At 52.6% G+C, this 10,656-nt stretch overlaps 4 protein-coding genes across 4 annotated transcripts; 2 read left to right on the forward strand and 2 right to left on the reverse strand.

Moving 5' to 3' along the window:
• Positions 1-2,545: 2,545 nt before the first annotated feature.
• PHACADRAFT_255169 (uncharacterized protein) lies at positions 2,546-4,328 on the reverse strand. Its single transcript, XM_007395225.1, has 8 exons — positions 4,262-4,328; positions 4,021-4,203; positions 3,872-3,967; positions 3,714-3,819; positions 3,477-3,663; positions 3,144-3,422; positions 2,868-3,090; positions 2,546-2,819 (listed from the first exon to the last, which is right to left on the reverse strand). The coding sequence occupies exons 1-8, from the start codon at positions 4,266-4,268 to the stop codon at positions 2,608-2,610; spliced, it is 1,293 nt and encodes a 430-aa protein (XP_007395287.1). The 5' UTR covers positions 4,269-4,328; the 3' UTR covers positions 2,546-2,607.
• Positions 4,329-4,577: 249 nt separating this feature from the next.
• PHACADRAFT_194964 (uncharacterized protein) lies at positions 4,578-5,039 on the forward strand (the record flags this gene model as incomplete). The annotated part of the gene is made up of 3 exons (XM_007395226.1): positions 4,578-4,748; positions 4,803-4,871; positions 4,923-5,039. 3 exons carry the CDS (start codon positions 4,578-4,580, stop codon positions 5,037-5,039), a joined length of 357 nt encoding a protein of 118 aa, XP_007395288.1.
• A 959-nt stretch (positions 5,040-5,998) lies between these two features.
• PHACADRAFT_160899 (uncharacterized protein) lies at positions 5,999-7,010 on the forward strand (the record flags this gene model as incomplete). The annotated part of the gene is made up of 2 exons (XM_007395227.1): positions 5,999-6,514; positions 6,567-7,010. 2 exons carry the CDS (start codon positions 5,999-6,001, stop codon positions 7,008-7,010), a joined length of 960 nt encoding a protein of 319 aa, XP_007395289.1.
• Positions 7,011-8,292: 1,282 nt separating this feature from the next.
• PHACADRAFT_208484 (uncharacterized protein) lies at positions 8,293-9,388 on the reverse strand (the record flags this gene model as incomplete). The annotated part of the gene is made up of 4 exons (XM_007395228.1): positions 9,031-9,388; positions 8,701-8,972; positions 8,425-8,615; positions 8,293-8,371 (listed from the first exon to the last, which is right to left on the reverse strand). Exons 2-4 carry the CDS (start codon positions 8,950-8,952, stop codon positions 8,293-8,295), a joined length of 522 nt encoding a protein of 173 aa, XP_007395290.1. The 5' UTR covers positions 8,953-8,972; positions 9,031-9,388.
• Between the last annotated feature and the right edge of the window lie 1,268 nt (positions 9,389-10,656).

Below are 10,656 nucleotides of genomic sequence, written 5' to 3' on the forward strand. Positions count from 1 at the left end.
AGGAATGGAGAGGTGACGAGGGCCGTCCATAAGTATCATGACATAAAAGGAAATGTGACTTTAGGGGAGGTCAAAGGAATCTTGTGCAGTTGTCGTAGAGGGGGCCGGAGGCGAAAGACAGCGGTGACATGTCTCGCCGCAGTGACGTCACATCACAACCAGAATCTGGGGGACCAGGTCATGGCATGTCGAGTTCTATCAGTATGGGACCCGAATTGTAATGATATACCGGCATGAGATGACATGGCAATCAATGGCCATGCAATATCAGCAAGGTATTGCCTGATCTTGCATTGCCAGCATCCACCAGGCTGCTAGACGCTTGCATAACAACCCATCGTTGGCCTACAACCTATTTTTTTGCTGATGTATGTACCGTTTGCATCTCTCTTGAGGACGGTGACTATCTTGGTACGTCAGGCTCTTCGGGCGGTGATAGGGCGAAGCTTGAGCCTAAGAAACGCGGATCTGCTAACTTAAAGGCCCTATCCATGTCCTCTGCGTCTCCTCCAATCGTACGTGTAACAAGGAGAGAGCACCGCAGATTAGGTACAGTAAGTCCTGCAAGTCAAACCGAGAGGTTGTAGCCTGGTCTGATAAAAATTTTGTCGCGTCATGTTCGTCATGCACATACTCAGCGCTCAGCGCTCAGCACCTATGACAGGGCACGGTGGCCTCCCTCGACTCGGACAAGCACATCACTCCCACGCCAGCGTGCAGCTTACCTTAAGTTATGTCGAAATAGTAGGAGGCCCATGTATTCTCGCTGCGTACCATCGATGTCTTCCTTCCGCAGTTGCGAAGTCTTCGGAGCCGTTCGTGGTCCCTGCAAATGCGCTTTAAATCATGTGCAGTGCATTTCTCGGGTGCGGAGACGTAGGCAGGAGCTCGTACAGGTGCGGCTTTTTTCAGATCGTTCAGCTTGAAGCTCAGCCCTAGAACTTGGATTGCGAAAGATTTGGTATGTTCGGACAGCTCTGATCTATTCAAAGCTCTCGAGATCGACGACCGCGCCGTCATTGCTCTCTTACGAGAGGTGTTTCTCGTCTCGCATCCTCGGTTCGTACAACTCCGCGGCGAAGATACTATCAATGCTTTGTCCTTATTCGACGCGGTCCGTCGTTATGATACCGGTACCTTCTCGCATGCGACCAGCTCATTCCTTTGGTAGTAGAGTTCGTATCGCCATTATATTCCGAACTTAGGTATAGATAACCTCTCGCTAGATGTCGTACGGGAAATATGTGTTCACCGAGTGCTGGGTGTCCCAGAATTGGTCTTCCTTGTCCTATCGAGGTACACCACTGACAGTTTCCAGTGATAATGGACTTACGCTGTGCTGTTTATAGGAGTGTACAAGGTTCAATCTGCCTGCACGTCCTAGGGAGTTCCTGATACAAACACGACGGCGCTACGACATGCATAGAGCGCCCCAATCGCGCGAGTGGTGTGCTGGGCAGCATGAGGCATGATCGAGATTGCCGTCATCTTCGGGGCACGTTTTGCCATGAGCGTAGATACGTCGACGGGACGAACCTGTGACAGGATGAGTTGCTTGCACTGCGGACTTGTATCGATTTTCCGGGTCGCTTGGTCGTGTTAGAAATAGGTGCTGGTGCTGAAGTCGAAGCCTCACCTGGGCCACCCACATCACATCTTCAACGACATCCTTGCCTGCGGCCGCTTGTGCCGCATACCAGTCAGAGTGCCGAACAACGGGGCTTGGTTATGGATAATAAATCGATTAAAAGACGCGCATTATCCGTCACATACACTAAGTTAGTCTGAGTTTGTCGGTAGCACAGTCGGACCCTTGATGTCCGATTGTACAGACCTTTTACCTGTTCAAGTATCAAACCTATCATCTGCTGTACCGTTTGCGTCGTTCTCCTAATCTCCAGTCTGCCGTGCCCAGTGCGTCGCTGGTAATCTCGCAGGTCCATGATATTTCGGAAGAGGACTACCGACGCGGAGTGAACTAGTGATATCTAAGTCCAATCGCGACTACAGACGGAGATCTCGAGCCTTTGGCGTGTCGCAAGTGAGCCTTCGCTTGAGCTGCGGGTTCGGAAGCTTGAAAGCTCCAGACGACGTAGATTCTTGCTGACGTCTGCATGTCTCTGAGCAGTGCTAAATTTATGAAGCTTGAGCCTTGCCACCCCATGCCTTCGTGCTATATATGCTCAAAGTGCTGGATAGCCATTCTCAGTGCCCAGGCAATTGGCTTGCGGAGCATAGGCCACGAATCTCATGATGAGCGCATTGCTTATCCCCCTCGACCGTGAAGAGACTACACCCATTGGTTCTACTCTTATAACTCCAATTCCCCGAGAACGCGCTAAAGTCTATCAAGAAACGTCAACAGTCACCTGCCCGCCTCTCAGCAGACTCAAGTTACAAATAAAGCTGTCTCTCGGCATTATTTCCTACCCACATGTCGCATACAGTTCGGGGCTGGTTCGGGGTGTGAGGAGCGAGTCAATCCGGCACGCTCTACTGGCCAATTTGTACCATTCGCTCCCGCCATAGTATTCCCTGAATTTGCGCCGGGATGCGAGAAGCTCACTTCTACATTCGTTTGTATGTTCTACATACTTTACAGCAGGACTATGAAGTCTTTGCCTTCGTAATCATGCTCTCTCTACCGGGACCAACGCCGATCCATTCTATCGGGGTAACAAGGAACTCTTCAATGAACTCAATGTACTTCTTGCAGTTCTCCGGGAGTGCATCGTAAGAGGTAATGTTGGCGATAGAAGTCTGCCATCCGGGAAGGGTGACATACTGAACTTTAACGTTCTCGAGTACACCAAGGTCGGCTAGGCCATCGTCAGTGCCACACTAGATATAATGAGCGAAGTACATACCGGGGAATCCAGGGAGCTCCTTGCCATCCAAGAGGTACTTGACAGCGACTTTGATCTCTTTGAGGTCGTCAAGGATATCGAGCTTGGTAAGGTTGAGGCTGTCGTAGCCGTTGATGAGGCATGAATGCTTCATGACGACCAGGTCGAGCCATCCACAGCGGCGACGGCGCCCAGTAGTGACACCGAACTCACGTCCGACTTCCTGCAGATGCACGCCGATGTCCTGCCAGGCAATCATTAGATCTGTACAAGTAGCATTAGGAGAAAAGGACAAACATTAAGCTGCTCAGTGGGGAAGGGCCCCCCGCCAACGCGAGTGGTGTACGCCTTGATGACGCCAATGGTGGTGCCTATCATCTTCGGTGGGATGCCGAGACCGGTGCAGACACCACCAATGGTTGTCGCAGACGAGGTGACAAAGGGGTACGTGCCAAAGTCGATGTCGAGCATCAGAGCATTTGCACCCTCGACCAGAATCTTCTTGCCTTCGCCAATTGCCTCATGGATATAGATAACGCTGTCGACAACATACGGCCTCAGCCGTTCGGCAAGTGCCTGCAGCACAAGTTGAGCACATGCCAATGGTCAGAGCTTTGCAAGGAAACGAACCTTATACCTGACAATCTCGCCCTCGGTGTCATATTCGAAGTAGCCATAGCGCTTAAATCTGCCCTCGACGATCTTGCGGAATTTGGCGGCGAATGTTTCATGATCGAAGAGATGGTGAACACGGAGGCCAGAGCGCGACGCCTTGGCGGAGTAGGCCGGGCCAATGCCCTTCTTGGTTGTTCCAATACTAGGCGAGACGTCAGCGCGTGGACGGATGCTTTGGGGGCGAAGGCATACCTCGAGCCACCGAGTTCGACTTCCTTCAAACCATCGACAATCTGGTGGAAGTCGAAGACTAGGTGCGCACGATCAGAGACGAAGAGCCGCCCAGCACAGTCAAGACCTGAGAAGAGGGGTAAGGCAAGATACACATCTGACTTCTCGAACGCGCTCACCCTGCTCCTGGAGCGCATCAAGCTCGGCGAAGAAGGAAGGAACGTGAACGACGACTCCGTTTCCAATGATTCCAGTGCACTTTGGGTTCACGAGACCTGTTGTCGCGTTAAACACGCGAAAAAGATTATGCACGACAAGCAGCACGCACCGCTAGGAAGAAGGTGGAAGGCGAACGTCTTCTTCACGTTGTTAGGTCCGACAGGTGCGACGATGGTGTGTCCTGCATTGTTTCCTCCAGCACAGCGGGCACATACGTCGACCTCGCCGGCAAGCACGTCTACGAGCTTTCCCTTGCCCTCGTCACCCCACTGGGCGCCGAGAACAACAGTTACTGCGCAAAGCAACGTAAGTTCAGCCTTGAGAATATTTCGACAAACTGGCTGACATACCGCTCATACTGGTAAAGATTCTCTTGGAGGAGAATTGCTACCAGCGAATAGCGCAACACGATGGTGTGAAATAGAGGAGTCATTTTAGAATCAAAACAGATCAATTCGCAATTTATAGTGGTAACGCTCGACAGGTCCACTTATGTCACTGCTTACTTGCTTCATTTCACCCTCTTACATTCGATTACCTAGCTTGATCTATTCCTTACTGTTGTACTTACTCGGTTGCTTACCGCTCACAAATCGACTGTGTCACCAACACTCAGTCACTTACCACTTCCATCCTCGTGCACTCTTCCCTGCGGCCTCGGATGGTATGCCGACGTTTCAAAACAATCCTCTGAAATCGAATTCTGCCCATGTTCTTCTGCGGAAACATCCGGCTCTGTTCGGTATCCCGTTCGTGCTCATCATAGTTGGTGCTTCGTTTGGCATGCAAAGCTTCGTCCAGACGCGGTACGACTTGCAAGACCAGAAAATACAGAACGTATGGATGGGAGCCGTTATATTCTGAGTGTCCGGAGCCTCATGGCGTGCGTAGGTGACGAAAGAGCAGGAACTTGGGCTCGCGAAGAACAGGAGGAAGGTCGATATTCGGGAAGAATACTACGTGCGTCCTACTGCGCTCCACAGTATTCCTGCGCTGATCGTAGCCGTACAGCGGCTCAGCGCTGCTCAGGACGATGTTTGGGAGAACAAGCGCATTCCACGACCGGCCGGCCTGCCGGAGTGGGGTGTACCACCTACAGAACCACCGCCGAAGCCCTCCTCGACTTAACTCCTTCATCAATACCTCTCGACTGTCAAGTAAAACGCTATGTATCATACCACCAGAGTGTGTGCTGTTACCACCATGCATAACGGTAGCAACGACGCAGACTGCCCATAACCGTCATTTTACCGACGGTCTTTCTCATACGCTTCGCCCCACATCTAGGAAGCCGTTTATGGTCGACGGCAGCCAGACACGGCGTACTATCATTGCACCTATGCACTTTTGCTAGAGACCACTTCGATACTCAAGAAACACATCTGCAAGCTCTGCGGTCAGCTGCGGTCACTGGCACCGTCGCGGGGGTGAAGTGAAGCCGGATCTCTCTGCATCACTAGAGCAGTGCACTATGAGCTCGAAATTTGTTCCATCTGCTATAACCATATAACCTTCTTTACGGTCGTGCGCTACTTCCACCACTAAAACTATGCGTCAACATCCATGTTACGGCCGTTGCACGCGGGTCCGAGCAAAAGATATTCAAAGGCTGATGTATCGTCAGTGCATATACAGCTGCGCGTATGTGGAGATAAGGCTATAGACAGGAAATACGAGCCGTACTAAACGGAATCGACTACCAAGAGAATGAGGCAGATATTTCTCACGCCACGGATAACAAAACTTTGTGTGACATTGTTTGTCCCATCTTGTCCTCGAACCGTCACGGCCCCGGTCACAACACCGTCGCCCGCCCGCCCCCCGCCGTCACGTCGCACGGTCACGGCCCTGTAACGTTCGTCGTGTGCACAGACAACGACGACGGCGACGAATAGACGTGTTTTCTTCATTGCAGACGAATCATGGATCCACACCAAGCCCCTATCTCGACAACGCCGCCGTCTTCCCGCAAACGGTCTCGCGAGAACGAGACGGAGAGTCAGAGGAACAAGCGAGAGAAAGCTGCTGAAAGACAGCGGCGAAAGCGCGAGCGAGACCGCCAGGCTGGGCTGAATACGTTGCTGGCCATGTCGCAGGTGCAGCAGCCACCCCCGCCACCTGTCGACGAGCCCGCCCCCGAGCCGGAGCAGCCGCAGTTCGCGCCTCTGGAGAAGGGCGAAGAGATAACACCAGAAGAGGCCGCGCGCCGCGAGAAAGTGCGTGCGGCGGCGAGGGAAAGGCAACGGAAACACCGTGCGCTGGTGAAGCAGAAGAAGTTGAGGGAGCTTGGCCTCGATATGGGCAATGAGCTTCTCCCGGGCATCGAAGAGGTCCAGTATCGTCTCAACGCAGATGGCCAGTACCAGCCAATTATTCATGACATGCAGCAACACGCACATGCGCAGCACCCCCATATGCACGAACCGCCGTTCCCCCAGGGCCAGCCATTAGGTGGGCAGACGTTCGCGTCGACCCTGCTCCTGTCCTTCTCCTGCGCGCCTCTCCTCAAGGCGCATCTCCTTCGCACACTGAACATGAGCAACGAAGAGCTCGCCTCGCTTGAGCCAATTATTGCTCAAGCATGGGATCATTGGGATCAGCAGGTACGCCGCCTAACGTTTCATATCCTCGTGTCATGGCTGACGCGCCTCGCAGCGGCGTATGCACTACGCGCAACAAAACGCGGCCGCCGCCGCGGCGAACAAACCGGACGGCGGGCATGTACCAGACGGGTCGGTCTCCCAGTATACTGCTATGACCACTCACGCCGTTAACCAAGCGATCAACGCCGTCAATCACCAGCAATATGTCCATGAGCCACCACCTGCACAGGGGTCCCCAAACGACTTTCGCGCCCGGTTCCATCGCCCACTAGTTGCGCCATCGCCATTCCGGATGGGTGCAGACCAGCAGCAGGCGATGGCGAACACAGCGAGCGCCGCGACGCTCGCGGCGGCCGCGGCCGCGGCAGCAGCAGCAGCAGCAGCGGGACCGTCGCAGGGGGCGGAGCAGATAGACCCGAACAATAACTTGGATCCACAGCTTGGGCAGGCGAGAGAGGAGGCAGTAGGGGTGGCAAAACAACTGGAACGATCGTAACGAAGCTAGGAATGCGCTGTCAATGGGTTTCGCGCTCGTCATGTTCACTAGTATTGTACTCTCTTCGCTTACATAGTGTTCTTCATATTCATCCTGTTACATTCGCTTCAGTCGTCACGCGTCATCAACCGTTGCTAACTTGTATTGTCGTCAACTTCATTCCGTAAGAGATATCGTCATGGTCGTGGAGCCGCTCTAGATCGTTCGATCTGTATATATGCTCTCATTGGGGAGGGAGTGCCGGTTTATTCTACTATCAAGGTGTGCCAACCGTTCATGTGCTTGGCTCGTTAGACAGCTCCGGAATCTGGCCTCCGGGGCCGACTTGGACAACGCCGAGAATGCTACCATCTGAGCTGCTCCTCATGATATTGGGCGTGGTCGCGGACGACATCGATAGTTTCAAGAACAAGCGGCGACAAATAAATCTCACGCGCGTCCTTATTCTACACGGACCGGCTGGCGGGCACATTCGTCCGCTGCTCTTTACGGCTTGTCATTCCCCACTCGCTCGAGGGCGTCGCGTCCTTCTCGGGTATGCGCAGGTAACCATCGTTTGAGAACATCGCCTATGCGACACAACACCTGGAGGTGCAAGAATGCCTAAAGTTCCGTCTTGGGTCACGATTATGGCGAGGACTGTCAAACACCGGCTCTCGCCTTCGACATCGATGGGTCCGCTATGTGCAAGCACCCAGTAATATCCCCTCCGAACCATCCTTCATGCCTCAGCTCCCGGATACAGATGCCTCCGTCCCACTCGAAATGCGCCGCTGTTTTCCGATTGTCGTAAAACCTGAACTGTCTCACCGCCGCTTCACTAGCCTTAACATCTTCGTGCGCCTCGTGCGAAGTTTTGCGCCCCTGGACGAACTGAACTGTGCCGCACTGTCTTGGCCGCGCGGTGGGCGTGGCTAGGACGCGAGGCATCTTGGTTTCCGAGGTTTGCGGCTCTTGACGTCTATTGCTCAGTGCAACGATCGACGGTCGCTCCTGTATCCGTTCTCTGCTCTGTTTCTGCTTTGCATAGCTCTGCAGAGCCATGATATCAACATACACATCGACGCTGCAGAGCTCTCCTCATGGAGGCCACCCTAGACAGCAAAGGCGGTCCTCAGTTGGCCATGACCAAAAATTATATGAAACGTACTGTAATTTCGTATAGGATAGCGAACGTGGACTCAACGTGCACAGCGAAGGCGTTGCAAGAATTAAATGATATACAGGTACAGCAATACAACACGATACTACGGAGCCCTATACGATGCGGACGAGGTAACTGTTAGATGATATTGATGCTTTTGCAGCAGGAAGCCAGGCAGCAGGCAGTCAAACGATAGGCCCAGTACTTCGGCAAGCACCTGCAGCATTTGATGTTAATACGTAGCAGTGTAGAATTATTGATAGAGCGCACTCATGTATACGTCCGCCGAATATCGGACCCTGACACTTGTAGCATTCACCTGAGGAACGGTCCTGCTCGGTAGACCCGCGGCGAAACAGCACAGAGGACGCTTCATCGAACTTGTAGTATGGCGGAGGCGCGAGTTCACGGGTGTGCTTTGGCGCGTGGTCCTCGACCACAGCCTTTTCGAGGTTAGCCAGCTGTAGATAGGTTTGTCAATAAGCTGTTTAGACGTCCAAAAACGTCAGATCTAACGTCGGCTCAGCCGTTCGTGGCACAACGCACCGAAAAGTCGAAGTTTACGACAGACGCCAACACCGGCAGGTGGTCCACCTGAACCGTCGCAGACGCATCCGCGGTCTCGATAGAGGAACCGTCAGAGTTTGTATCAAAAGATGTCGGCATTGGTATTGTTAGGGTCCCAGGAGAGGGAGCGTTCATATAAAGCTGCGTGCTCTCCACCGCAACGCAGGGTGTAATTTGTTTGACAACGCCGTGAGAAATGGATCGCTTCAGTTTCTGATACTGGGAGCTCATGGGTCAAGATAATGACCGCGCTAGAGGAAGGGAAGCTTCAGAGGGAGAAGGATAGGGAACATGCAGCCTTGGGCACACCTTGATATACTCCGACACGGAGAATGCAGAAAACTGCAATACCCTGCCGTTCGCCCCGCCTTTGACGACAATCTACACTCGGCGCCCAGCTCCCTTCAGAGACTCGGAGGCCCAGATGTATGATTCCTGGGGGACAAAGAGTGTTAAGCGACGCAGACTATTATACGTGGCCTCATTGTCATAGCAGAGCTGGGGATATCGAAGTTGCTTTGCCGTCCGGGCCACCCTGCGTCACCTAGCGTTGGCTCGCGCGTTCACTAGAGCGCATTATAACACGGATGTTAGATTTTGAGGCCAACTTGGCGAAAACAGAAACAGGGATTCAAGCTATGGGCCGGCGACTTCTTTCAGCTTTTCCAGGTGGTGGGTGATGTTCCGATACAGTATTGCGTTTCTGGGCAACCCGACGTGTAGAATACGTGATTTCTGCGTGAGTGCTAGGCAGAGAAAGGCCTAATAGCTATTCCTAAGACGCACCGGTTATGTTAGGGTCTGAGTCCCGAGACGCTAAGGGCGCTTTTGGCTCCGGTGACCGGGATTGGGCGCCAAGAGCTTTGATGCGCCGGCGCATGTTCCGACAACACCATCTTTCGCGGGGGACGAAAGCGTAACAGATGAGATAGAGGAAGCTGACTTCCAAGGCTTGTGCTCAGAGCCTTGTATAAAGTTTCCGGAATGAAGTATTCCGGCTTGTCCACCCTTGCGCGCAGTGCCCGGCTCGACAATATAAATGTTCATCATGAGACTGATATTGTCCCTGATAACAGTGACTACGTCGCTTGCGTCGCGCATGATGGCAGCACCAACTTCACCAAGGGTGACTCCTCGCGGGTATGGGCGGACAACGGATAGGTACGTTTTGCGATAGCCTCGTACGTCCCTGTGTTGGTCTGGACCTTCCCAACTTTGTCCTGCCAATAGTCTAGTTCTGCGCCGAGGCCGAGGTCAGCTTTGGCGTACTGCAGCAGGTCCTCCAATGAGATCCGAGCGTATGTCGTCTGCATGTTGACGGTGGCGCATTGCTGATTCCATGTCAAGAAACAAACGCTCGCTATCATTGTAGACTGGCTGCTAAAAGATAGACTCACAATAATGAAAGCCATACGAGCTGATTCAGTTCGGCGGCCTAGACACGGGAACTTATTAAGTTACACCGGACTAGCCACTCGGGAGCGCCCATGAGTGGCTAAGACACTGGAAAGCCCATGAGTGGCTAAGACACTGAAAAGCCCAAAAAATGGCGCGGGCAAGAATCAAACCCGCAGCCTGAAAGTAACCACAGCGCGCTATACCACTAAGGCATAAGACCTTACAAACATTGGATTGGAATTGGCCTATAATACCACTTTTCCACCTTAGTCTTAGCTGCCCAAAGTCATATTAGCTGATTATTAGGTATTAAAGTAATGGAATGTAATTGTACAAAGGTGTATTTTGATGTTATGGCTAAGACACTGGTGTGGCTAAGACATTGAGATATTAAATATCTGCTATTGATTCTGCTTATTGTACATATGTATATTCTAATGGCATGGTTAAAGCACCAGTGTGGCTCAGACACCTGAGTAGATGAATTATACTCAAGTGGAATCAATGGCAAATATTCAATGTCTCAATGTCTTAGCC

The sequence above is a fragment of the Phanerochaete carnosa genome (assembly GCF_000300595.1).
Source record: "Phanerochaete carnosa HHB-10118-sp unplaced genomic scaffold PHACAscaffold_5, whole genome shotgun sequence".
NCBI classification, from domain to species: domain Eukaryota; kingdom Fungi; phylum Basidiomycota; class Agaricomycetes; order Polyporales; family Phanerochaetaceae; genus Phanerochaete; species Phanerochaete carnosa.

What these genes read in the sequence shown, in the direction of transcription:
- PHACADRAFT_255169 (XM_007395225.1), bottom strand. An exon ending in TGATGCGCTCCAGGAGCAGG is followed by an intron (nt 3,820 to 3,871) that starts GTGAGCGCGTTC and finishes CCCTCTTCTCAG; the next exon opens with GTCTTGACTGTGCTGGGCGG. An exon ending in TCCCCACTGAGCAGCTTAAT is followed by an intron (nt 3,091 to 3,143) that starts GTTTGTCCTTTT and finishes ATTGCCTGGCAG; the next exon opens with GACATCGGCGTGCATCTGCA.